The sequence below is a fragment of the Tenrec ecaudatus genome, chromosome 5 (genome assembly GCF_050624435.1).
Source record: "Tenrec ecaudatus isolate mTenEca1 chromosome 5, mTenEca1.hap1, whole genome shotgun sequence".
In the NCBI taxonomy this organism is placed as follows: domain Eukaryota; kingdom Metazoa; phylum Chordata; class Mammalia; order Afrosoricida; family Tenrecidae; genus Tenrec; species Tenrec ecaudatus.
The window spans coordinates 52,912,359-52,936,616 of NC_134534.1; the positions used below are offsets into that span (position 1 = coordinate 52,912,359).

The 24,258-nt window shown below is 45.5% G+C and overlaps 1 protein-coding gene across 1 annotated transcript; it reads right to left on the reverse strand.

Annotated features, from left to right (window-relative positions):
• Positions 1-2,743: 2,743 nt before the first annotated feature.
• CA2 (carbonic anhydrase 2) lies at positions 2,744-20,382 on the reverse strand. Its single transcript, XM_075549521.1, has 7 exons — positions 19,966-20,382; positions 18,613-18,810; positions 10,617-10,735; positions 10,007-10,099; positions 8,683-8,745; positions 6,785-6,940; positions 2,744-3,614 (listed from the first exon to the last, which is right to left on the reverse strand). The coding sequence occupies exons 1-7, from the start codon at positions 19,997-19,999 to the stop codon at positions 3,495-3,497; spliced, it is 783 nt and encodes a 260-aa protein (XP_075405636.1). The 5' UTR covers positions 20,000-20,382; the 3' UTR covers positions 2,744-3,494.
• Positions 20,383-24,258: the final 3,876 nt, after the last annotated feature.

The window sequence follows — 24,258 nt, forward strand, 5'->3', positions numbered from 1 at the left end:
GTTAAAATTTAATATCTTATCATTTGAACTCCCTTTCCACCCATTTTAAATGTGCTGTAGTTTTTAATATTTTCTGATTTCTTTTCAATCGAGGTTTTTTTTCTCTGTTTGACTTTATTGTTAATTTTATCATTTCTTTTGTCTTCCTGTATATGAAATCCAGGGTAGGTACCGTAAATCAATACATAGTACTGGATTGGTGGTGTCTTGGGAAGTATGGCAGGGAGGTTGAGGGGGAAATGGAGAGCTAATAATAATAAATACAAGAAAGGAGAAAATGTTCTAAAACGGATAGTAGTCATTCTTGTACATTTCTTCTTGATATGATTGAACAATTGAATTGTGGGACATGTGTGCTGATGGGCTAATAGAACTGTTTAAAACCTTTCTATGGCAGCTATGGTGCGGTGGTGATTGAAGCACGGCACCATCTCACTGAGTCGTGCACTTGAAAATGGATACAGCACCCCAGATTTGTTCTACTTCTCCCACCGCTAGTTCGTTAATATGGTCACAACACAATGCGGAACGTAAGCTTTGGATCAATTTAATAAAACTTGAAAAAAATGGTCCTGTTTCAAAGCTTGCCTGAGTTCTACAGACATACTTCTTAACCTTACAGAATATTTGGCAGATCCATTAAGCTCTAGAATGGGATCATCTATGGTACATTACAAATACAACAAAAATGTTTTTACACAAGTTAGTTAGTTTGTGTGTTCGGAGGGGGGAGAGTAATGTGTGTATCTCCTGGTTAAATTTCACTCTTACCAAGCATGATATAAATATAAAAGGTTGTGTTTTATCCAATCAGTATTTGACGATCATCTATCATATACCGGCCAAACAAGATTCCATCCATATAGAAAACTCAAGTTGTTGACAAGTTTCTGGTTCAGTAGACAGCTGAGAAATATGTGAAGATATTAACGAATTAAAATTTTCATCATATATTCATCAAGATCCTCAGAGGTTGATTTTTAGTTTACGTACAATTCCAGAACTCTGGGGTTAGATAAGTGAGTCTCTGAGAGAAAGCAACAGAGGAGAATGTTTGCTCCAGAAAAGCACTGAGAAAAGCGAAAGGAAGGTCTACACAGTCCTTCTGAGAGAAGTACAAATACTGGCTGCTGCTATCTTTTAATCCCTGTTTACATCAGACATTATCTTATGCAAATGCCATAGCCTTCCAGGTTAACCCTCTTTACAGGACGGACGAGCTGGCATTCAAAGCAAGTCTTCAAACTCAAAAGCTTATGCTCTTTCTGTGATATCAAACTCCGTGTAATTCTTGAGAAAAGCAGTCAAGAGTGCCAGAAATTCCTGCCGAACACAGCAAACAGATGTTATGCTCATGGGTGTAGAATCTCGGCATACTAACTCGGTTGTCCAGCATGACTCGTGACCCAGGAATTCCATGGTCAGGACATAGGCATAATGGTTGGGAGACCTTCACTTCATGTGTCTCCTCTTCTCATGAATCAGTGTACATAGACCAGGGGTGTGGCTAGCCTGTCAATCAGATCACAGCCAATGAGGCCTCTGTGTGGGCATGACCTTCTCCTGAGGATTCTGGAAAATTCAGGACTTCCTCCTTGGAGGGGGGAGACTCTGGGAGACATAGCAGCTGACAAGACACATGGACCCACCCTGATGCAGAGACTCCTGCCAGTGCTGAGATGTTTCCAATGACACTCGATCCAAAGACTTTTTATCCACTGGCCTGTGATCTTCTACATTCGGCGTTATTTCATATGTTCGTGAGTCTGAGGAGGACTTTATAGATTGGTGTCGGACATATGGGCTAATATCGGACTTGTGGACTTGATCTGAACTGGGCTAAGATGTTTCCTCAATGTTCAATTACTCTTGAATATAAACCTCTCCCTTATATGCATATGTGTGTTTGTGAATTTATTTCTCTAATCTACCCAGACTAACACAATTTCCCTTTTGACCCATTTTTAATTTGTTCTAGTTTTTAACATTCTCTGCTTTCTTTTCGATGGAGGTTTTTCTCTGCTTTACTTTGTTATCGCTTTGTTGTTGTGGTTGCTTTCTTTTCTTTTCTTTTCTTTTTTAAATGTTTGTCTGAAGAAGAGATCCAGGCTAGGTAAATACATGTATGGAGACAGTAACTGGATTGGTGATTCCTGTTGGGGGCTGGCAGGGAGGTTGGGGAGAAAAATGAAGCTGATAACAAGAGTACAAGAATGAGGAAGATGCTCTAAAGTTGATTGTAGTGAGTTATACAACTCCTAAAATGACTGAACTATTGAATTGTGTCATTTAGCTGTTAGAGAAAAATAGTTAAAATCCATTTCAAAAATAAATTGGTGTAATTTCTCTTTCTAGGATTCAGTCTTTTCCTCTTTGGGAGAATTTGAATTTCCTCTTTTGATAAAACTATACCAATTTCATTTCCAAGGCCTGTATACGGACCCAGCGTGTACATCCTTCTTGCTTCTCAGCCTTACTGCCTTTGAATGTGGCCAGGTCTTCTCTCTCATCAGTGAGACAAACTCTCCCAGGGCTGTCACGAGGACTGTAGGAGCAGATATTCTTGAAGTCCGTAAAAAGAGTGCTTAGCAGATAATAAGCCAATAGTAAGCTGACCTTCAGAGTTCCTCCAATGATGGAGACGTCTTCAATTTGGAAGTATCCCCATGATGAAAGGAGACATCTGCCAGTCTACTACTACTGACTTTCCCAGGATACAATAAAATACCACAAAATGGAATTCTGATTTTTTTATTAGAGAATATATCTAAAATACAATGTTTGTTTATGTAATGATATATTATTGAATGGAAATATACTCTGTATCACAACTATAATTATAACAATTTTTATAGATAATACTTCATTTACATCTCAGTAATTCAAAAATCTCTAAATTACAACATAATTCATATTGACGGTCACCTGGCTACAAATGTATAAGAATTTTAAAAGTTGATTTTTCTTTTAAATATAACATCTTGGAATCATGAACATTTATTTGATCTGATTTGCATTACATACAATCCTGACTATGTTACCTGATTTGCCTAACACAGATCAGTTTTCCTCGTGATAGGATTTCTCTCTCGACTATTCTGCCTTTCTAGGTTTTTGAAATCGCGTCTTAGAGAACAAGTGAAGCTACTCTTCACCTTTAGGTGTTGTGAATATAGTCAAGGAATTCTCTTCCTAGTTCTTGTCTTATATTCTGTTACAGACAAGCAGCTGCTGTTACACAAGGCGCGGGTCACAGCAATTCTGTCAAGCATGACAGCTAGTCTAGCGCTTCACATTTTATTGGTAAGTCAGGTGAGAGATGAAGAGTCTAGAAAACCAGGTTCAAAGCAGCCAAGTTCCAAACCACCAAGGTTGATGTGTGCTCAGCTAAAGGGAAACACCCAGGCGTCAGGATTTGGGCACTGGCTGTGGGACCTACTTAACGAAGGGGACAGCTGAAGATTCCGTGCTTGGACAGCAGCTCTGGGACCAGCTTATTTGAAGGAGGCTCTGATTTGCCTGCTTTTCAATGGCTGAGGTGGACGGAAGTTGATCACCATCGGTTCTTCGGGCTCATTGTCTCCACTGATGCTAAGGCTACGGAATTTCTTAATCTAGGGGCAAAATTTAAAATGTTCACAGTAAATCTCACGTTAATATTCACTTATATGCTTGTGTTTCACCTTGAAATCCATCCCCTAATATTTAAGTCAACAAGCCAGTGACCAGCATTCGATATTCCATTAGCTTCTCAACCGGTACATAAATTTACATACATATATACTATCAATAAGACGAATACATAAAACTGTTAGCATCATTAAAAGGAAATTTTCAATGAGTTTGTCTTTTAATTTAAAACCCAGAGCCAAAAACCATTAAAATCATACTTCTGAGATACAAAATAATAATACTTCTAGATCCAAATTAAAGTTTTGTTTCTTTCCCCAGCATAGACCAACTACATCATCTGCACAGTAAGAGAAAGTGGCCCAGGAGCTGCAAGCCCCCAGGACAGAGTGAGATGCTGGCATCTTTGCTTCGATGTATAAAGACAGAACAATATGCCTAAACTGTGAGTTCAAGCCCTTGCCAATAGTTATTTCCTGTTCCCTTTGACCCTGTTTCAGTTTCTTGGCTCAAACCTACGCTGTGGGCAGTACCTCAGTCCATCTCCCACTTCTTCCAGGTGGTTTTGTTTTCCAACATGGTACTTTGTATGTTCGTGAGCATGGCTTGTTGCCCATGAAAAGAGTCAGGGGTTCGGGTGGTAATATAAGCACCAACAATCAGTAGATTTTAACCTGCTCTCGATTATCCAGCAGCACTCCCTTCAGCCCTCTCATAAAGTAAATGTCAGCCCAGGTCAGTTACAGTAACATATATAACCATTTCTGTGCAATTTGGGAAAAAATCTCAGGTGGCATCTTGGGGTTAATTTTGTAAGCAGAACCCAAGAATCTGTAAGATTTTGGATCTGTTTATAAAGTATCATCAGATAAAATTTCTTTTTTTTTTTAAACCAAGCCAGTATGTCTGATTTCTACTCCTTATCCTGCCAAGTGAATCACAGTCTTACAGTGGTAATGTTGGCTCATTATTTCATCATCAGTGATACAAATCGTGAGTTTAGACAGTGAAAGTCGCCAACTATAGCAGACCCATTTCTACTTCCCTACCAACCACCCTCCCACCTCCACCCTTTCCTTATTACTAGCCATCTGACCTCCCTGAGCCCCTGGGGGAAGATTTACATAGGTCATAAATGCTCACAGTGACTGTCTTGTTTATCTAATGTGTCTGTGACAGAAGTACGCGGAATGGGTGGCATTAGCAGAGTCTATGTAGAAGGCTAGACTAGAAGGCAGTGAGCTTAGAGAAGCGTGTGTGTCGGTGCCTGGAGTGTGGGGGCAGGAGGCATATGCCCAATGAATCTGCTCCTTGGAGCAGCTTTCCGTGTCAGCCTAGGGAGCTCAGAGTTAGTTTGGAGCCAGTACAGGAAGGAAAGAATGAAGGTCGTGCTTTACATGGAAAGTATTTACAAATCAGAAGTGGCATTATCTTTTTTCATGCTACTGCTTCAAGAAGACTGTTCAAATACTTTATAACTAGAAGATTAATTTTCAGTTCACATACCCAAACAGGCAAGACAAGTTTTCTTTGGTTCACATTTTAAAAAACTGAAGTCAGTTTTCATTGTGAGCACATTTAGTTTAAAGGCCGGTGTAAAAGACTGTGGTCACAAGTTAATCCTCTAAGTGCAAGCAAAGGAAGCACAGGACTAGGAGTCTCCCTGTGCCTCGGACTGGTTGTCCACAAAAAGAAAAGGTCGGACAACATGCTGGTCTCTCCTATACATCCCAGCTCCAAACATCTTTGATTCCAAAGGTTTTAGCTCTATTTATAGGTGGGAATCTCCCTAAGCTTCCCCAGGCTCCCAGATCGCATCGATCCTCCAAGGAATGTGCATTTCCTACATGCCAATGGCATGTTGCTGGAGATCGTCTAGGAGAAATTCATGTGCCCCCTCTTCTGTGCATGCCCTCGGCTGGACGCCGCAGGCCACAGTGCAAATTCAACGCAGGAGCGTCGGAGAGGAGTCACGAAAGCAGCCCAGAATGGGTTTTTAATACGTGATCTTTCTCCAAGGGATGATTATTGCCTTTGTTAGAATTCAGAGGCACATTCCAACAGAAATAAAACTGCAGGGAGTTCTGATGTGAGTGTGTAATGGGCCAGGAATTATCACGGATATCCGTGGAACCTGGGATATGCAAGCTCTTTTCTCTGGGCCTCGGCTTCGTCATAGGTTACGAAACTGCATTTATGGGGTGACAGACACCTTTCTCATATAATCCAAGCGGAGGATATCCAATGATATAGACGACAAAAGCTGCCTAAGGCACGCTGCTTATTAATAAGAAATGTTCGTTGAATGCTGTTACGGATTGAACTGTTTCCCCTGAAAGTCCTTGCCAACTTGGTTAGGCTGATTCTCCTTCTTAGGTCATTAGTCTCCACTGTGTGGCCTGATGTCATGACCCCACGTGACATCATGTCTAACTGCAGTTCAAAGCCAACATCTACCTGGCTCCTCAGGTGAATGGCTCCTCGGGCGATCTGCTCCCATCATGATTTACAGTCTCAGAAACTCCCGGGCCAGCTCTACCATGTCCTATAGGACCTCTATGAGGAGACTCGACTTAATGGCAGTAAACTCGGCCTAAGATGTTCATAAGCTGGTGGGCTTGGTGAAAGATGTTAGTGAGGCAGGATTGGAGGCTGTGTGTTAATGAGGCAGTACAGAATCTACAGGATTAGGTTGTGTCCCTCTCTTTTGTGATACAAGAGGCAAAATAAGCAAGCACCGAGCAGAGAGACCTCATTACTCCCAAGCGAGAGATGCTCAGAGAGGAGAGTGTCCTTTGGACCTCAGGACTCTGAACCGAGAAACTCTTAGACCCAGAGGAAGACTGATGGCAAGGAGCTTATCCCAGAGTTGACAAAGAGAGAGAGAGAGCCTTCCCCTGGAGCTGCCACTCTGAATCCAGACTTCTACCCTACTAAACTGTGAGAAAATACACTTCCGTTTGTTAAAGTCACCCACTTGTGGCCTTTTGTCACAGCAACACGAGACCTAAGAGAAAGGCCTGGCGTTCTTACAGACATCAGGTTCCTCAGCTGTCAGGGCGGCAGAGGGAGAATTCAAGCCCAGGTCTAGCCAATGCCAATGCCCTCTTTTACCTGGTCTAAACGATAGACCTCGAGTGGTAAATGTACCTACCTGCTCACTGCTGACACTGATGGGTTCCCTTAACACGATCCAGGTAACACATTCCAGAAGTGGAGGGGTGGTCAGCGAGCCTGGGTAGGTCCAGTAGTCTAAGCTGCCAGGAAGAAGGCCGCGAGGATCAAAGTTCTTGAACTCAGCACTCTTACCCTGCAAAAGGAAGTAAAGCACACAGCTGAAAATCACATCACCGGAGTTGGAAGAAGGTCACAGAAGGCAATATATTCACATTCTAATCGCCTAAAAGGGTTTTTGCTTTTTTGGGTTTTTTTTTTTGAGATTTCCATAGTTATTGGTGGATCAATGAAAGAAATTAAGGGAAAACATATGACTTGAAAATATAGACTGACAGAGCAAGAAAACCGAGTTATCATTCTCAAATGTCTATTTCCCATCTTGTCCTCTAAAGCAATCTCTTGTGTGTGCCATGAAGGCATAACTGGTCAGATCCAGCATCTAAAGTAGGGCTGGCGGCAGTTAGGTTGCAGGGACAGAAATAGGGTACTTAGATGAGGCGGTGATGGCCGCTAACCTCCTGGAAAGCCTCGTCAGAAGGAAGAGCTGCAGTTGGGGATTGGGATACTTCCAATGCCAAAGGGGCAAACAGAAGAAAAAGGGTGGGCAAACGGGAGCGCGTTGCTGGAACGGTGCTGAGGTTGTTTCCAAAACTGATTAACGGAGTCCTTTAAGGACTCGCAACCTTGCTCAGGCCGCGGCCCTTTCATACAGTTCCTCAGGCGGTGGTGACCCCCAGCCATAACGTTATTTTCGTTGCTACTTCATAACTGTCATTTTGCTACTGTGATGAATCGGGTGACCTCTGTGAAAGGCTTGTTCGACCCCCCCAAAGGGGTCGTGACCCACAGGTTGAGAACCGCTGAGCTAAAGTAAGTGAAGATACTCAGTCTGGGGGTGAGCGGCTATTTGGAGCAGAGTTAGGACCATGTGACTCATATTGTAAATGATTCAAAGAGGTCAAGCTAGAAGTACTGGGTGAGCATTTCAGAAAGCCAGGGTTGCTTCAGTACAAGGCTAGGCAGTGATTTCCTTTCTAGTCACTTGCTCAGCATCGTTCTCTCTGTCTCTAATGGCTGTCGGACACTTGCAGTGTCTCACCGCTGCAGCCTCAGTAGCTTCGGTCTCACTCCATCGTGGGAAGGGGCTGCAGCTCGTAAGGCAGGCTCAGTGGCCTCCGCAGAACTATGAAAGGATTTAAACACAGGATGGATGAACTCCAAGAAGTCACCTACTATAACATTCAGCCAAGCAAGGCCTTGTTTGTCTTGCTCTTTCTTGGGTCTCCTGGGTGAGCAAACGGGCTGGCATGCCGGGCTCAGCGTGCTTTTGCTCTATGAGTTGTGAATAATTTGACCCAAAGGCCTTCCAGCTCCCTTGCAACCCCCCTAAGATTCTGTGCTTAAGTCAGTGGTTCTCAGCCTTCCTCATGCCTCGACCCTTTCATCCAGTCCCTTATGTAGTGGTGACCCCCCAACCATAAAATTATTTTCGTTGCTACTTCATCACTGTCATTTTGCTACTGCTATGAATCGGGCGACCCCTGTGAAAGGGTCGTTCAACCCCCAGGTTGAGAACTCCTGGCTTAAGTGATTAGAAACATGACGATCTACAAGTCTCAGCATGGGGCCTGTATCTACATGTCTCAGCATGGGGCCTATATCTACAAGTCTCAGCATGGGGCCTGTATCTACAAGTCTCAACATTGGGCCAGTATTGGGATTGCCTTGTGGACAGAGAAAAAGTACTTGCATTAGATCATCAGGGCTGTATTACTCTGTGAATACCATATGTCAAAGAAACTAGTCCATTCGATCAAAAGAATGTTGATCATGAGACATGGGTGGCTGGTGAAGGCACAGAAAATCCACCTTTACCTTAGTTTTAATGGAATCCAACATGTCCAGGACTCTCTGAAGGTCTGCTTTAGCACTGCCAATCTGCAGAGAAACACAAGCGATAATAGAACAGAATCCAGTTGGTACTACGTCCATTTTGATTTTAGTGGCTTTATCATAACATTTCACCACACAGCGAATCAAATGTCATCGATTTATGAATGCCACCCACCAGCCATTGCTTCATTCCATCAGCACCACAGATGGTGTGACCGACCGCCACTGAGCCTCCAACCTGCCTCTGGTTCTACCCCTGAAACAACTCTTTCAAAAGGCCCCACTAACCTCCATCTGTCACATGCCAAAAAATACTCTCCAAGTGGTTATCTTAAACTTCCTGTGGAATTTTACATGACTGCCTACCTTCCGGTTAAACCTTCCATACGCTGGTTCCTACGCTCTGCAGCCTCAGCTTCCCTGTACTCGTTTGCTCCTTCCTAGCCGCTCGCTTAGCGTCTTTTTCACTGTCGGACACTGAGGCTGCGTGTGAGAGCTGCCTCCTCAGTAGCCTTCGTCTCTCCCCTGCTCTTCCTGGGAAGCCACATGTGCAGCTTCCACTGGTACCCGGTCACCAAGGACCCATGGGCATCCAGTCAGACCTTTGCACGGACCCCACACAACGTAAGAGGCCAGAGCCACTTGCATGCCCCACTGTAGCCTGACATTCTCCAGGACGAGGGACTCTTTGTCTTCCTTCACCTCTCTAAAAAAAAAAAGCCAAGCTCACTGCTATCAAACCGATGCTGACTCAGTCACCCACTGCGTAACCACTTTATCTCAAGAAGCACAGGAGTTGCCATGAGTCAAATCAACTGCAAGGCAATGGCTGTTGTTCCTTTCTTTCTTCCTTGTCATGAAAGCGTCCTTTCTTGTGAAAAGTCCCCAGTCGGCATGTGGCCGTGTGGTACAAACCCATCCCGCGGCAGCAGGGAGGAAAGCGAACTCCTAGCAAGGTGCTTCTGTGCAGATTACAGGCCTGGGTGGTGGCCCTACTTTGTTACAAGCAGCATCACCCTGGATTCGAACCCAAACAACCATAGCGGCAGCAGGGTTTGGTTGAATGAAGGACGATTTGCTGTCCAAACAAGACCTGTATCTCCTGCACCTCCACGTGCCAAGAGTGCCTAACACATCTCTCCCAGAGCGCCTCTGTCCACCATGCCACCGCTGTACATTAAATATGGGGGAGAAGAGAAGACAGAAGAGATTCCAGACTCAAAGGCATTGCTTGGGCTCTTCTGCAGGATGTCCGGTTCGTTGTGACACTCTTGCGAAACCAAAGAGAATGAGGCCACCAACCAACCTTCAGAAAAATGCCCAAGACAGCCAGGCCATCCGGGTGCTGCACGGCTTGTCCAAAATCCCCATATTTGGTGTTCCAGTGAACCAGGTGCAGCTGCAGAGAGAGCACAGGCACATCAACTCCCGGGACGGCGCAGAGAGCAGCTCAGGCTGCGTCCTCCACGACACGGTTGCTACAGCTAGATTCTGGGCAGAGGGGAAACGTGACCCATCTCCACCGTGCGGTCAGCCATCGTTTTCATTCAATGACCACCCCCACCCCGGCAAAATATCAAATGATGCCACCCGCAAGGCTAAGGGAAAAGAAACGCCAGTTTCTGGGGCAACATCCACGTTTTATTTCTAGAGTTATTTTAACCGGATCCTACAGCTCGACTGTTGAATGCCAAGGGGGCCGATGGAGGCAGGGAAAGGTGATTCTGTTCTTAAGGGTAAATCTCAACTAAGGGCAGAAGCAGCAAACATGAAGGTTCTTTGTAAAAGAGTTGGCTCACTTAGGATCTAGATGGAATTTACAAAATAACATTTGTTTGGAACGTAAGGCAGAGTATTATTTTCTAAGGAAACTGGAAATTTCCACAGGAAGGCTGGGGGAATAAAGGAGATCCTACCTCTGCAGGGTACATCTTTTTATCCACCGTGTGCTCAGAGCCTTGTTCATCCGACGAACCCCAGTGAAAGTGAAACTGGATCAACCTGTAGGTACCATCCAGCGGCCCTCCTTTCAGGACTGGAAAAAAGAAAGGATCCTTAGAAGAAATACTTCCAGAATGCTCCTTAGAAGGCAGAATGGGAGCCCTCGCTCTGTTTGCTTATGTTGGACCTGTGTTCAGGAAAGAACCAACACTAGGCATAGCCAAAGCACAAACACCACCGACCATAGCCACACAATGGACCAAAGATACCCGCGAACATCAGGGGCACAGAAGCAGGCGTGTTGCAAGAGTATACACACCCCCATATGAACACACCGCATGCACACAAACACACACCCACACACTCACAGACACACAGACACACACAAGGTGCACACACTAGCAAACAGCAGAACATCCCATCCTGTTGAACAGCACTCGATGTATCTGATGGCTCTACCACATTCTTGCTAGGTGAAAATGAGGTCCCGACACTCGGATGTGGTGGTCCCCAGTGCTGAGCAAAGTTATTTCAACTGGTCGTGTCCTCGCTCCCATTGGCTTAGTTTGATACACTCTTCATCCTGATTTTCTGAGCACACTGACGGCTGTCCTCTGGGTTGTTTTTGTTGTTATTTAATTACAGTCAGATTCCGACTCAAAGCGAGGCAACTAAGCAGGACTACTAATGCCTCTTGTGAATCGCTTAGGAAGCAGCCGGCAGCCCCTTGTCCAGGTACTGGTCGGCTGCACACAGCCTGCAGCCAGGAGAACCTCTCTGCTACGCCCTGCAAGCTGCTTTGTTAACCTTTGATATCGGTTCTTACATTCCAGAATGTGTACAAGGAGAAACACTTTGTTGAGCTTAACGATATATAAGCAAATTGTCCTTACACTGCCGTACCAAATTCCGGAGAATTAAACTATCATTGCTATTAACTAGCTTTGTACATATACATATTTTTAACTTAACTTTTTTTCCCTTACTTCCCTCCTTTGTAGAATTGTAAAATGAATACATTAACTTATTGCTTAAGTAAGAATGTGTTGAGCATCTACAATATGCAGTGTATTAGGTTTTATTATCCCTAAGAACGTGAAATTCTGATTTTAATAACTAGTCCACGATTCGACTGCTCAGGTATTCACTTAACTGGGTTACAGTATAATCATTCATAGAAACTGCATTCTTAAGATAACTAAACTCCATAGTTGAAGAGGATGATTTCTACAGCGATGTTCCTGTTACAAAGTTACATTAATACCTGAACAGAAGGGTTGGGTCCTCTGTGATCTAATGAGCTGTGTCTTGAAGGTTTTTAAAAATCACTGTTCTCCCTCCAACACACATAGACTTGTTGCCTAATTTATATGTATGTGTTGCTGGAATACAACCAGCATATTTAAAAGATCCTTTAAATTCATGCCATTCTTCAACTGCACTTTTCTCTGGAACTGGAATTAAAAGACGTGTTTGCGTTGAGTTCATTGTTCTAGCTGGTTTATAGCCCCTCAGACGTGAGCACCACCCTTACTCTGGCTCTGCAAAACAAAAGCAGGAGGCTGTGCAACACAGTCCGTTCACTGAACTTCATGGAAATATGCTACCGAGCAGGACACCCATTCATCTATTCAAAGGGAAAGATAAACCAGCCAGAGGGATTTAGAAAGTAGGACCTTTCTGTGGCTCTCAGTCCACCAACCTTGGGTTGCCAGTTCAAAAAAAAAAAAGGAAGAAACAAGAACCAATTATGACGATAAAAAGAAACACAAATTTCAGTGTATTCTGATCCAAATCACATCTCTACTTGAAACTGTTTATTGTAAAAGTTTATTTTATCAGTTAATTTTTCTAAGGAAAAAAACTACCCTTAGCCCCAAGTCTAGGTTGGTTGGTTTGGTTTTCATGAAAGAATTTCCATGTTTCATAATAATATACCCTTAAAAATTAAATGTTTATGAAATAAAATGCTATTGAAAACAAAACCTTTATAATAGTTTTTTAAGCTATCAGCCAGCTGGACGGTCATAAAAAGCAAATACCACTTGTAACATGCTTAGCTCCAAAATTAACTTAATAACCCCTCAATGAGTATCTGAGATAACACGAGCTTTGGACATGTTATCAAGAGAGACCAGTCCCTGGAGAAGGGCATCACGCTTGGTAAAGAGGAAGAACCTGGACAAGATGGACTGCCACCGTGGGGACAACAAGGCTCACACATAAGAATCACTGAGAGGATGACAGAGCACTGGGCAGTGTTCTGTTCTTTTGTTCACGGGGTCACCATGAGACAGGACCGACTGGATGGCACCTAACAACAACACCCGCCAACATAGCAACCACAATAGCAGGCTTCATGGAGATAAGTAATCTTTCTAACTTATCTCCCCTCCCCCTTGAAGAATCATACCAGAATCTTCATTCTAATGAAAATAAAGCTTATTGCTATTTCTTATTCTCACCTTGGCACACCTTCAAATCCAGTCCTATTATATCTGCTTCGGAGACAGTTTCAAATTAGGGGAGGGTATACATCAGCGTTTATCAAGCAAGGCCAGCTAGTTCTGAAGAACACTCTGGGTTCCATGATTAGACACCTTCGGTGCTAATCTACTATCACCAGTTACCTTGTTTGAACACGTTTCGCTCCTGTTAAGGTAAAGATATGTGGCCATGTAGATCCGTAGCTCTCTGTCATTTTGGAAGGTTATTCTTTTTTAAAGTTTCATCAATAGAGACGCAGAACTCCTGACCTTCTCCCCGTGGCTAGGCATTCTTCAGCAGGGGCTTACTTGATACAGCTACTCAAGGCAGTGTTACAGTAAGCCTGGCACACACGAGCAGTCAAGGTAGCATGTATGCTTCTGAGAAGCACAAATGACAACAATTGGGTTGAAAGTTGGGAATTGTATGCTATATCCTGGTTCTACTTAATTGTGTAATGCGAGGACTACATGCCATTTTGAAGCTATCCAAATTTAAAAGGAAATACATTTTTCTAACGCAAAAATATTTTTAAGTTACAGAAAAGCTGGCTGTGTTTTGTTGTGTTGTGTTGGTAAAATCCAGCTTTTAAGAAATAAACATTTACTATTTAATGGACATGTGCTTCATGAGAGACTCACTGCCATCAAGTCAATGCTGACTGCTAGCAATCCCCTGAGGGTTTCTGAGACTGTAAATGTTTACAGGAGTAGAAAGCCCAGTTTTCTCCTTGGAGCTGCTAGTGATTTTGAACTGCTGACCATGCGGACCGCAGCTCAACACCTGACCAGTATACCATCAGGGCTCCATCCATGAAAAACAAAGATACATCAATAATGTTTTCTACTCTATTGTCTTTGTCGAAACTTCCAAAATTTAATGCAAATTCAAAACTCAGCACTACTAATAGCTCCAGCGCCTACTTATTTTCAAGATTGGCCACACTCACTCTATACTGTACGCTATGTATGGAAAGCACAGGCTATCACAGAATGACCTCTCTTACTTCACATATCCTTTAGGAAAACTACACCAATGATATTTTGTGGGTGAAAATCAGAAGATTCAGTCCAGTAAATTGTGAGATAAATCAGCCTACTTAGATAAATTGAAAACTCAAAGTCAAAGTTTAAAATATGTGTCTCCGTAGTTGTTTACCATCCTGTTTGATCCACTGAATACCTCCAAGTAGCAACCCAAAGACCTTAGTGAATGTCCAGTGACTCTCCTGAAGGCACAATACAAAGAAGCTCTTCACATTTAAGCAATTTCCCAGTAATGAAGCAAATACATTGGATCTGCTGAAAGGGCAGCATTCCCAGGGGTTTGAACCATCTTCTCTATGAGGAATTCGAAGGCACTGAAACTGTGTATTCCTGTGTGGCTCTGGGGCAGCAGCGACAATCCTAGGACTACCCACTGCGGCAAAGAGAGCAAGTGCCAGGCTAGACAGACCTGAGAGAGGACACGGGCACGCCATTGCTTTTAACACAGTGAGAGGCTTCCCTGACACGTACATCAGGGTCAACATAATCCAAACGCAAGGGGAAGAGCTTGTGGTTGCAGCTGGATGGCAAAGACACGAGAATATTATACAATGAAATAAAAAAAAGCCTTTGATACAAACTGTGCTTTAGAGAACGCCTGGGAGCTCTACTCGTCCTTGCACTTCCAGGGCAACACTAAAACCGTGCTCAGCATCACCGACGGCATTGGATACTCTGTTTCCTTTAGACTCAGGATGGCTCATGCAAAGAGATCCGAAATGCCAAACACAAGGCCCTGAGAATTAAGCAGGCCCCGGCCATGACGATCCACGGTGTCTGTCATAATGGTCTGGTTGAAATGTGCCCAGGAAATTCGTGTAGTTTCCTTCCTCCTCTTCTCTAAAAATAACACGCAAAAAGATTCCAATTTATAATTCTTTAAATGAAGGGTGATAAGGGTTATAGCTATGTTGGTCCAATAAATGCGGATGCTAGTTTTCAGGGTGATTTGCTCCACAAGCAGGAAAGTTTTCAAGTCATTAATAAAAGTTAATAAAATACTGGGAGAAGTTAATGATTTGACTACTTTTTTTAATCCCAGATAAAATGCATATTAAAAAGATCTGGAACTGGGAGAGTTGTTTTTCAATAAATAATTTTTTTAAAAAACTAATAGGATTAGCATTCTTTCATTAATTTAAGGAGGTTTGTTTTTATGGGAATTTAGAAGGTTGATGAGGACTTTAACTCGCGCTTCTACTTTAAAGGAGTTCATTCCACATTTACAGTTCTTTCCAGCTTAAACTTAGCAATAAGCTCGACTTGCTCAGTTCTTGGTACTGAAATATGTCAGATTGGTTACAATAGTCTGGACATATTAGAAACCCCATATAAGAAGTGGTTCCAGAAAACTAGACTCTCACAGGAGGGTGGTGGGCAAAGGGGGGGGCGGGAGCGAGGAGAAAATTAAGTGAAGCATTTAGATGCAGGAAGCAAGATGAAACAGATATCTTAAAATGTTGACATTATAAAAATAACTCCTAACCAAAAAACCTATTTATTTTATTTCAAATAAATTGAGGAGTAGACAAAAAATGTACAATTTACTTGGCGATATAAGTGTCTAGAAGAGTGTATTGGTGTTTTGAAATGCAGTATGTTCAAACAAAACGTGAAGTTGCGGTTATCATTCAATGATTCTTCCTTAAACGCTAGCTGTCCTTAGGCCTCACCACAGCGGAGCCGAGCTCAGGCGGCCAGCATGCTATTTAAGCCCTCTGCCCTCCTTCCCTCATTTTATTTTCAGTGGGTTCAACTAGAGTCTCTGCCATTAGGGTGTGCTTTGAACATCTGCCCCCTTTTTTTAAGCTAATGAATGCCAGTTTATTTTTTCAAACAGTGGTATAACTTTTCTATGTTTTTATTTATTCTGTTTTGATATTTGATATTTTGATATCTTTCTGCCTGGCTGGGACCAAGAATCTAGCTTGTTTAACCAAAACCACCGAAAATATCAGCAGCATAGGTACAATTACAAAAGAACCTTTATATGCAAAGGAAAGTAAGTGTCTAATAGCTACTACCTGCTTGCCTGTCTAGAGCACACACTGTGCTCTCTTCAGTCTCTGCTGTTTCCTTTTGCCGGACGTCTCCTCCAAACATCTCAAGGAAAGAGAACTTAGAGAGGTTACATTACGAGAATTCCTCAGGGGGTCTCAGCTCGTTAGTGACAAAATTGGAATTTGGATCCAGATGTGTCAAACTCTAGCATATACTTCTACCCATCAGAGTATGTGCTGAAATCCATTGTGCAGTAATCTGTAATCTGTGACAGATTATTATCAAATGAGTAAATAATGTAAAGAATTGCCTCATCTGCTTCTATTCATTAAACCTTCATTTTCTTTTCCGTGTTCCAAATTACCGTATACACTCATGTAGAAGCCAGGTTTTTCAGCACATTTTTTAGACAGTTTTTGTGGTAAAATTAGGTGCCTCAGCTGATACTCAGGTCGGTTTATACTGAAGTCCAGTGAGGTATGTAATTTAGTAGATAAATTGAAAACCCATGATTTTTACTGGCAAACATCAAGGCATACATTCATTGTGATTCATAAAAACGGTTAACAGCTACAGGCTAGACTCCTTTAACAGAAACCTGTCATTTCAGAGCCTTCTTTCCATATGCTCACCCCTGCCCATGACCCTGCACTTTAGCGTCTTATGACCCAAACAGATAGTGGTCTTTCCAGGGATGGAAGTCACATTTAAGGGACATCAGATTCCGGGAATGTTTTCCTCGGATTTAACTGATATCATCTGACCAGTGTTTCTTGGGGCTGGAAGCCATGCTTGGGGGCTGCATTGGGGCAGGTGTTAAGGAGCCCTTTCAATCCCCGGCCTCCACCAGCCTGGTCCGAAGCAATCAGGATGGATGAGAGAGAGGGGTATGGGTGTAGGCAGATTGAGAACTTTTCTCAGACTGCCTCCACATTATTCTCCCATGACTCCTTGTTTCAGGAAGTCAAATGCCCGACTTTTTTCCCCATCAAAGTTGGACTGATTATATTATATAAACCAGTTGTTCTCAAGTCAATTTTGACTCATCAAAACTCTGTGTCAGAAGGAAACTATCTCCCATAGGGCTACAAGAGCCTTTTTTTTTTTTTTCTGAAGTAAACTGCCAGCCCTTTCTCCCAAGGCTCCTAGGTGCACTGGAACCGCCAACCCACCTTGGCTGGCAGCTGAGTGTGATAAACGTCTGCCCATGCAGAGGTCTCCAAATACACCAACTGAAACTCACTGCCATCAAGTCCATTCCAGCTCATAGCAACCCTAGAGAGAGTTTCTGAGGTTTGATAGATCTTTATGGGAGCTGACGGCCTGGGTGTGGCTGGTGGGTTTGAACCCCTGACCTTGTGATTAGCAGTCACTGCTAACTGAACAGTGCCAGGACGCCGCAACATCTATCTACTGAAAAGGAGCAGAGCACATGTCTGCTGGTTACAAAGAGAGCTCTCACACAGTCACATGACACCAACACTGGCCGCACCTCTGCACATGTTCCTTATTTTTCAGCATTTCCCTCCCACTGCCCTCACGCCAGCACTGCCTCGACACGCAGTGTGTTTCCAGCACCTTCCAGCACCGCTAAGGAGAAAATGGGGCACTGGCAATTAAGCCAATCAGTGGGCAAAGAAGTCCCTTATTTGGTCTGAATGGGGCTATTCTCCTATTTCAAAATAAGAAAAGGGAAGCATTCAGGGGACATCCAGTAAATAGTTTTAGTACAGATACATTAAACCACTGCCCCCCAGCCACCATCACACTGCTTCCAAACTGAGAATATTCACACATACCAAGTTTCCGAGAATTTCAATCTTGTCGATGGTCAAGTTTTCCTCACTACCACCTTGAAGACCAACTAAAACGTACTTTGTTATTGGACAGCTACCATCATGGAGAAGTATTTTAAAATCCTACTGTCATTGTGTCCCTTCTGACTAAAGAGCTATACAGAACTGCTCCACAGGGTACCCAAGGCTATAGATGGTCACAGAGAAGGGGGAGGGGGAGGTTCCAACAGGCCAGTTTTTCTGTTAGCAGCTGAGAGCTTTAACTAGTGCAGTACCAAGACTCCATACACACACACACACACACACACACACACACACACACACACACAATCTCCAAAGATCGATACTCACAAATTTCATCCTTGCTGACTTTTATTGCCAGAGAGCCTCGTCTTTTGTGACGTTACAGAGCCATATTCAGCTTTCCCATGTCCCACATAGGAACCAGGCATTTTACAACGGAAATGCTGTCCCAGGCCACTTCAAAGCAATTACCCTACTTCTCAGAAGTCTGGAAACTGACAAAGATAACCCAAGGGGCCCCTCAGAGTACTGAGACAAAAGGTAGTAAATATTAACATGCTTTGCTCCCCTTAAGCTGGGGAAACAAACAGGGACTGGCGCTAAAAGGCGGCACTGACCTGCTTTGTCCTGGGAGTCGTCAAACTCCACGTTGAAAGAGTGACCATTGTTCAGGATCTTCCGAGAAGTCGCTTGTTCATAATTAATGCTCAGAGGCTTCAGGGCCGGGTCATACTTGGCTGATTTGCTGTCGATGTTAACAGGGGACTGGCGCTCTCCTTTGGCAATGGGGAAGCTCTGGTGCCAGGAATCGGGTCCTGGGGGTGAGGACACACGCGTGAATCCCTCAGCGTGGGCCAGCTCAAGAAAGGGGCAGTGATGCGGAAGCCAGTTTGGGAGACACCGCATAACAGTTTGGGGAGGATATTTTCTACGCCTCCGTTTTGTTATTTATAAACTATGGTACTACTAACATCTACCTCACAGACAGGTTGTAAGAATTAGAATTTTGTTCCGTGTCCAGAGGGGCGGGAATATAAATGAGTGCCATATAAGATTAGCTATTTCTACTGACATTTTCCCCAAATGCCTCGACTGGCGTTGGACCCGCGGTTAGGATTTGGAATATGCAACTTCAGAGGTACAGCAATTCCTTCCAAACCGCGACCGGGAAATGAGACAGCCCCTGGAAGTGGCTCATAGGCGTCCCCACCCCCGCCCACCCAAGTGTCCTCCAAGAAGAGTCGCTCACCTCCCAGCCCCTAGCCTCTGAGCCCCTCTGCTACAGGCTGGCAGGTCCGCACCCTCCTGCCTGGATGGAAGGACAGTGACTGCTCAGCCCCCCCGCAACCCTTATTGAGCAAATGGTCAGAATGTCTACCACCTGGGGAGCGCCCCCCCGCCCCCACATTCCAGGGCACACCTTTTGCTTCCCTCAACCTGCCTGGAACAAGTTAGATATGCGAATGTGACAGCCCTGTTTCTGGGGATGCCCCCCACATCAGAAGTGGAGAAATGAAGGGAAAACTCCAAAACCCACGCAAAGGGATCGAACCAGCCCCAGAAAATGCCCCAGGCAGTGGGTATTGAGAACTCTAGCCACAGGTGGGGTTGAGACTGGACGCGTGGATGGGGGGGCGGGGGGCGTAAGGGGGTGTCCTTCATTTTCTGGGTCCAACATCTGAAATATCCCGTTATACCCCTTCCTCGTTTCCTCCCGGGTCCGGTTGGCTCCGCGGCCGGCTCGGAACCCGGGAGCCGCAGCCGTGGGAACCAGCTACCCCCGGGTCCCCGGCGCCGCCGCCGGACGCGGGATTCCCCGACAGTGGCCCGCGGGCGGCGGGGGCGCGGGAGCTGCCGCGGGGACCGGCGTCCCTGCGCCTCCTGGGATCCCCGCGGCCGCGGTAAACAGCAGGTGCGGGCGCCGCGGAGCGTGGCCCGGCCGGCCCGGGGCCGCCGGCGCGCGCACTCACCGTTGTGCTTGGCGTATCCCCAGTGATGGGACATGGTGGCGTCGGCTAGCGGGGCAGCGCAGGAGTTGGCGAGGGGCTCTCGGCGGCGGCTCTGGCGTCTGCACGCTGTGTCCCCGGGTCGCGCGCCACGGGCTTTTATAGGCTCCCGCCAACTTGGTTCTCGGGGGCGGCCCGGGGGAGGGGGCCCCGGGTGGACCCGGACGACGGGGAGGAGGAGGTGACCGGCAGAGGTGATGTCTCCGCGCTCGGGGCGGGCCAGGCGCTGGGGGAGGGGAAGACGCCCTCTGGGCCGGCGCCCAGGAGCTCCTTTCCCTCCGCCCCGGCCGGGCTCCGCTTGCCGCCGGGGGCCCCGCGCCCCGCTCCCGGTCCCGGTCCCCGGGGCGGCCCGCTAGCCTCCGAGCTCCGGGCGCGCGTCGCCGCCGCGGCTCCGGGCGCCTGGGTCCGGCTGCGGAGCGGAGCGTCGGCGCGCACCCCCTCCCCCTCCCGGAGCGGCTGCGGGCGGCGGCGCGGGACCCGGGCCCCCGGTGCCCCGCATCCCGCGGCCCCTTTGTGAGCGCATCCTTTGCTGCGGAAACCTCCCGCCCGGTCCCGCTGACCCCGCCCGCGCTGGGGTCCGCAGTCCGGAAAGCTCACTCCCTGGTGACCCTGGCCGGGGGCTGGAGAGCCCGGTGCAGAGCTTTGACCTTGGGGCAAATAGGGATACAGTCCTTGCGGCGCTGGGGAGCGAGCGAGCAGCTCCGGGTGCTGGAGTCACGCGCCGCCTGCCGGACGGCCGCGGAACCGGCCAAGAAGGGGCGCGGAGGCGAGCGCCTGCGAGGTGGACTTGCCCTTCCTTAGTCTGGGCATTGTGCACTCGCAGACCCCCTACGAAGTTTTCATCCCCTCCTACCCTCCTCCTTTCAAAATATAAATTGGGGCGTGGTGGGGGGACTTCCTAAATAGGTACACGTGGATTTAAAACCATCAAATGTGCAGACACACACATCCAACATTTCTAGGCAGAAATCCCGTACAAGAAAGACTTTCTTACAAAGAATGAGAACTTCCCCCAGCTGAAAAAAAGAAACGAGGCGTTTTTGATAGTTAGCAAAGGACATTCTTGTTTTTAAAAAAGGATTGGGACTAAAACATACGTCAAATCATTCCATAGTTCAATCGCGTCCAGTAGAATTGTACATTTGCCACGAGTTACTAAGCATTCTTGAGGAAAGGCAACATTCTCATTTTCGTAAGCTCAGACACTTTTGCCTTCAAATATATATAGAGTGTAGACACCATGGTGGTAGCGTTGGCATAACTTAAATATTTTCTTTGACCCCTAGCATAGAAATAATCACCTCTACCTGTCACCTCCCCCTTTATTCCTCTCCTCCTAATTTTAAAAGCAGTTAAAATATGCCTGTGGCCCTACGGTGATTGTGGGTGGAAGGCTCTGAGACCACTGTGCCTAAAACACAAGGGCTCTCTGTTTTCAGGTGGGGACAGAATTCATTCAACAGACTTTGCCACACAATGGGGAGGCAGAGATCTGTCCTGTGGTTTCTAGGTTTGTATGTGATAGAAAATTAGGGATGGGGGGGGGGCGGGGAGAGTACGGACTTTCCACAGTTATGTTACACTTGACATCGCATGGCATCTAAACCCCTCCAACCTCACTTCCATTAAGCGGATTTCCACTCACAGTGACACTGTGACAAAGAGTAGAACTGGCCCTGTGGGCTTCCGAAACGGTAAGTTTTACTGGAATAGAAAGCCGATTTGCTGGTGGTTTCAAACTGCTGACCTTGAGGTTAGCAGCCCAACCAGTAACTCACTGGACTCCTTATATTGCCTATACCTAGGCCAACATAACGCCGCCCTGGTGGTGTACTGGGTGAAACATTGGACTGTTAATAAAAAGGTCGACGGTTGGACTCCACCAACCCTTCTGAGGGAAAACGATGAGGCGGTCTACCTCTGTCAAGATGTACAGCCTTGGAAACCCCAGGGGGCAGTTCTGCACTGTCCTGTCTTTTGTGTCACCATGAGTCAGAATTGACTAGATGGCAATGAGTTGGGAGGGTTTTGTTTGGTGTTTTGGTTGATGACATAGTGAGTTTCTAGGCAAAAGAACAGAAATGAACAATTCTAGGATTCTAGGGCCACCACACCATACAGCTTCTATTTAAGTAGAACATGGTCTCCTGGCAAGCTGGTAGAGGGCAGAGAAATCGCTTGGATTCTTCCTTGATTTGGGGATAATCCCCCAGAGGGGGACGGAGAGCCGCTGTGAATCTCTTCGCTAGGCCATGGGTCCCTAACACAGATTAAAAACTAGGAGTTGCTGATGAAGGCCCATGGATGTTGAGTTGGCTGCAGCTTATGGTCACCCCATGGGTATCAGAGTAGAACTGGGCTCCATGGAGCTTTCAAAGGCCCTGTGGTTCACGAGCGAGAGCTATATTTGCATCACCAGGTGAGTCCCTATCAATTAACGTCAACTCTGAAAAATGTGGGAAAGGAGCCAGGCTATTCGATCCCCAGAAATCTTTGCCGCTCGGTGAAGCTGGAATTGTGTCTGCATTCACTTGGACAAAGTAGGAGTATATTTTGATCATTAACTCTCTTCAAAATAGCCAACACCACCCAACTGCAGCTCACCAAATGGATTCTTTTTATGGGCTGTTCTCTTTCTTTGTAGAAGAGTGGGGCTAATTCTCAGTGGGGGGCAGGCCTCCCACTGAGCAGCTGTCACATGCTCCCAGCAAGGCCCCGAGTGGCTCACTGTGGCTCACCTTTGGGTGCACCAGCAGGATCCAAATAACTTTTAATAACTTGCAGTGGTGGTCTTAGTTCTTCCCCGGCCTGTTTTTATGCTGCAGATGGCTTTGTGCCTTCCCGGAGAGCAGTCAGAATCTAACTTGATGTTGCTGAGAACATCGCGGACCAGTCAGAATCAGATGTTGCTGAGAGCATGAGAGCATCCTTAGAACGCTGCCGTAATGGAGCTGACTATGTGAGGATATGCTAATGTGGGATGCTTGAAAGCATACACTATTTATTTTACCCCAACCCTGTGTATCTATCAGAGGGAAGGATTGGTTCGTTTAAGAATCATTCTAAATTAGGAACTTGTGCAAGACCCAAAAGAAGGAAGATTTCTCTCTTTTTCATTTTCTTTTCAGTCCTACCAAAATATGATGTTATTAATCAGAAAAACATAATTTTTTTAAAAAGCAAAAAGAACCTAAAGCCCAAATATTAGAATGAAAAATCTTCTATTATATGTAATGCTGGTAATATATATATGCACATATCTATAAAATAAAATAGAAGAGTATTTGCTTCTCCCTTCAAAAAAGACTATAAAGTTTTGTGAAATGTATGTGGTTTATTATTTACTGTTTAACTAGGAAGTAAATGGGAAAATTAAAATCCATATAGCCATACATTTATCTCAATAATTTTGTTGAGGGAACTATCTAAACCCCCTGGAACAGTTCTACAAGTGGGCGTTGAAAAGCGCGCGGGTGGAGGGCAGTGGGATGAAAAGATTTAAATTTCCACAGAGCTTCTGAAGTCCTCTCTCCCTTTGCTCAGATGGGGTCCCCATGATGGAGGAATCAGCTCTCGGGCAGCTAAGTACAACAGTGAGTCAAAACACTTCTTAGACTTCCCAAAGCTCTGTGCACACACCTCTCTCGAGCCTAGTTGTCGTGATTCTGTATTATCAGCAGAGACCATGCTGCCACCATCCATTTTCAATCCACCGCTTTCAGAGACTGTTGGTAAGCCCCCTGCTACATGAAGGTGCTCAGTAAAAGACCACTTCTTCAATCATCCCTAGACGGTGCCGAACAGAATCACATGTAATGGGCTCAAAAGTGAATACCTGGGCAGGGTCTGGGGGACAATTTCAAAGGAAAGAGTCTCTGGCAGCAAGAAGGTCTTTTGAGGGGATGGGAGAAGCATGATTGGCTAGGTCACGGCCATTCTAGCCCACCGACATGTTTCATTGATCTTCTCAGACTGAACTCCCAGAGACTGGGAACCATATCACAGAGCTGCCCCTCTGGCCTCCGTGCCCAGTCCCCTTTCCTGTCCCAAGTGGATTCTTTTCTCTCCTATGGTCAGCAAGTTAATTCCAACACATAGAAACCAATGTAGCAGACTTTAAAACTCCGCCCTAAGACTAGCTCAGGTGAAAGATCTCAAATAGAGTTACATCCTGACCAGCAATGCTTTGGTCTTAATATTCTCTTGCTCACCTCCTGTTCATTGGACTGGGAGAAAGTAATAAAATCCTGCCTCTGT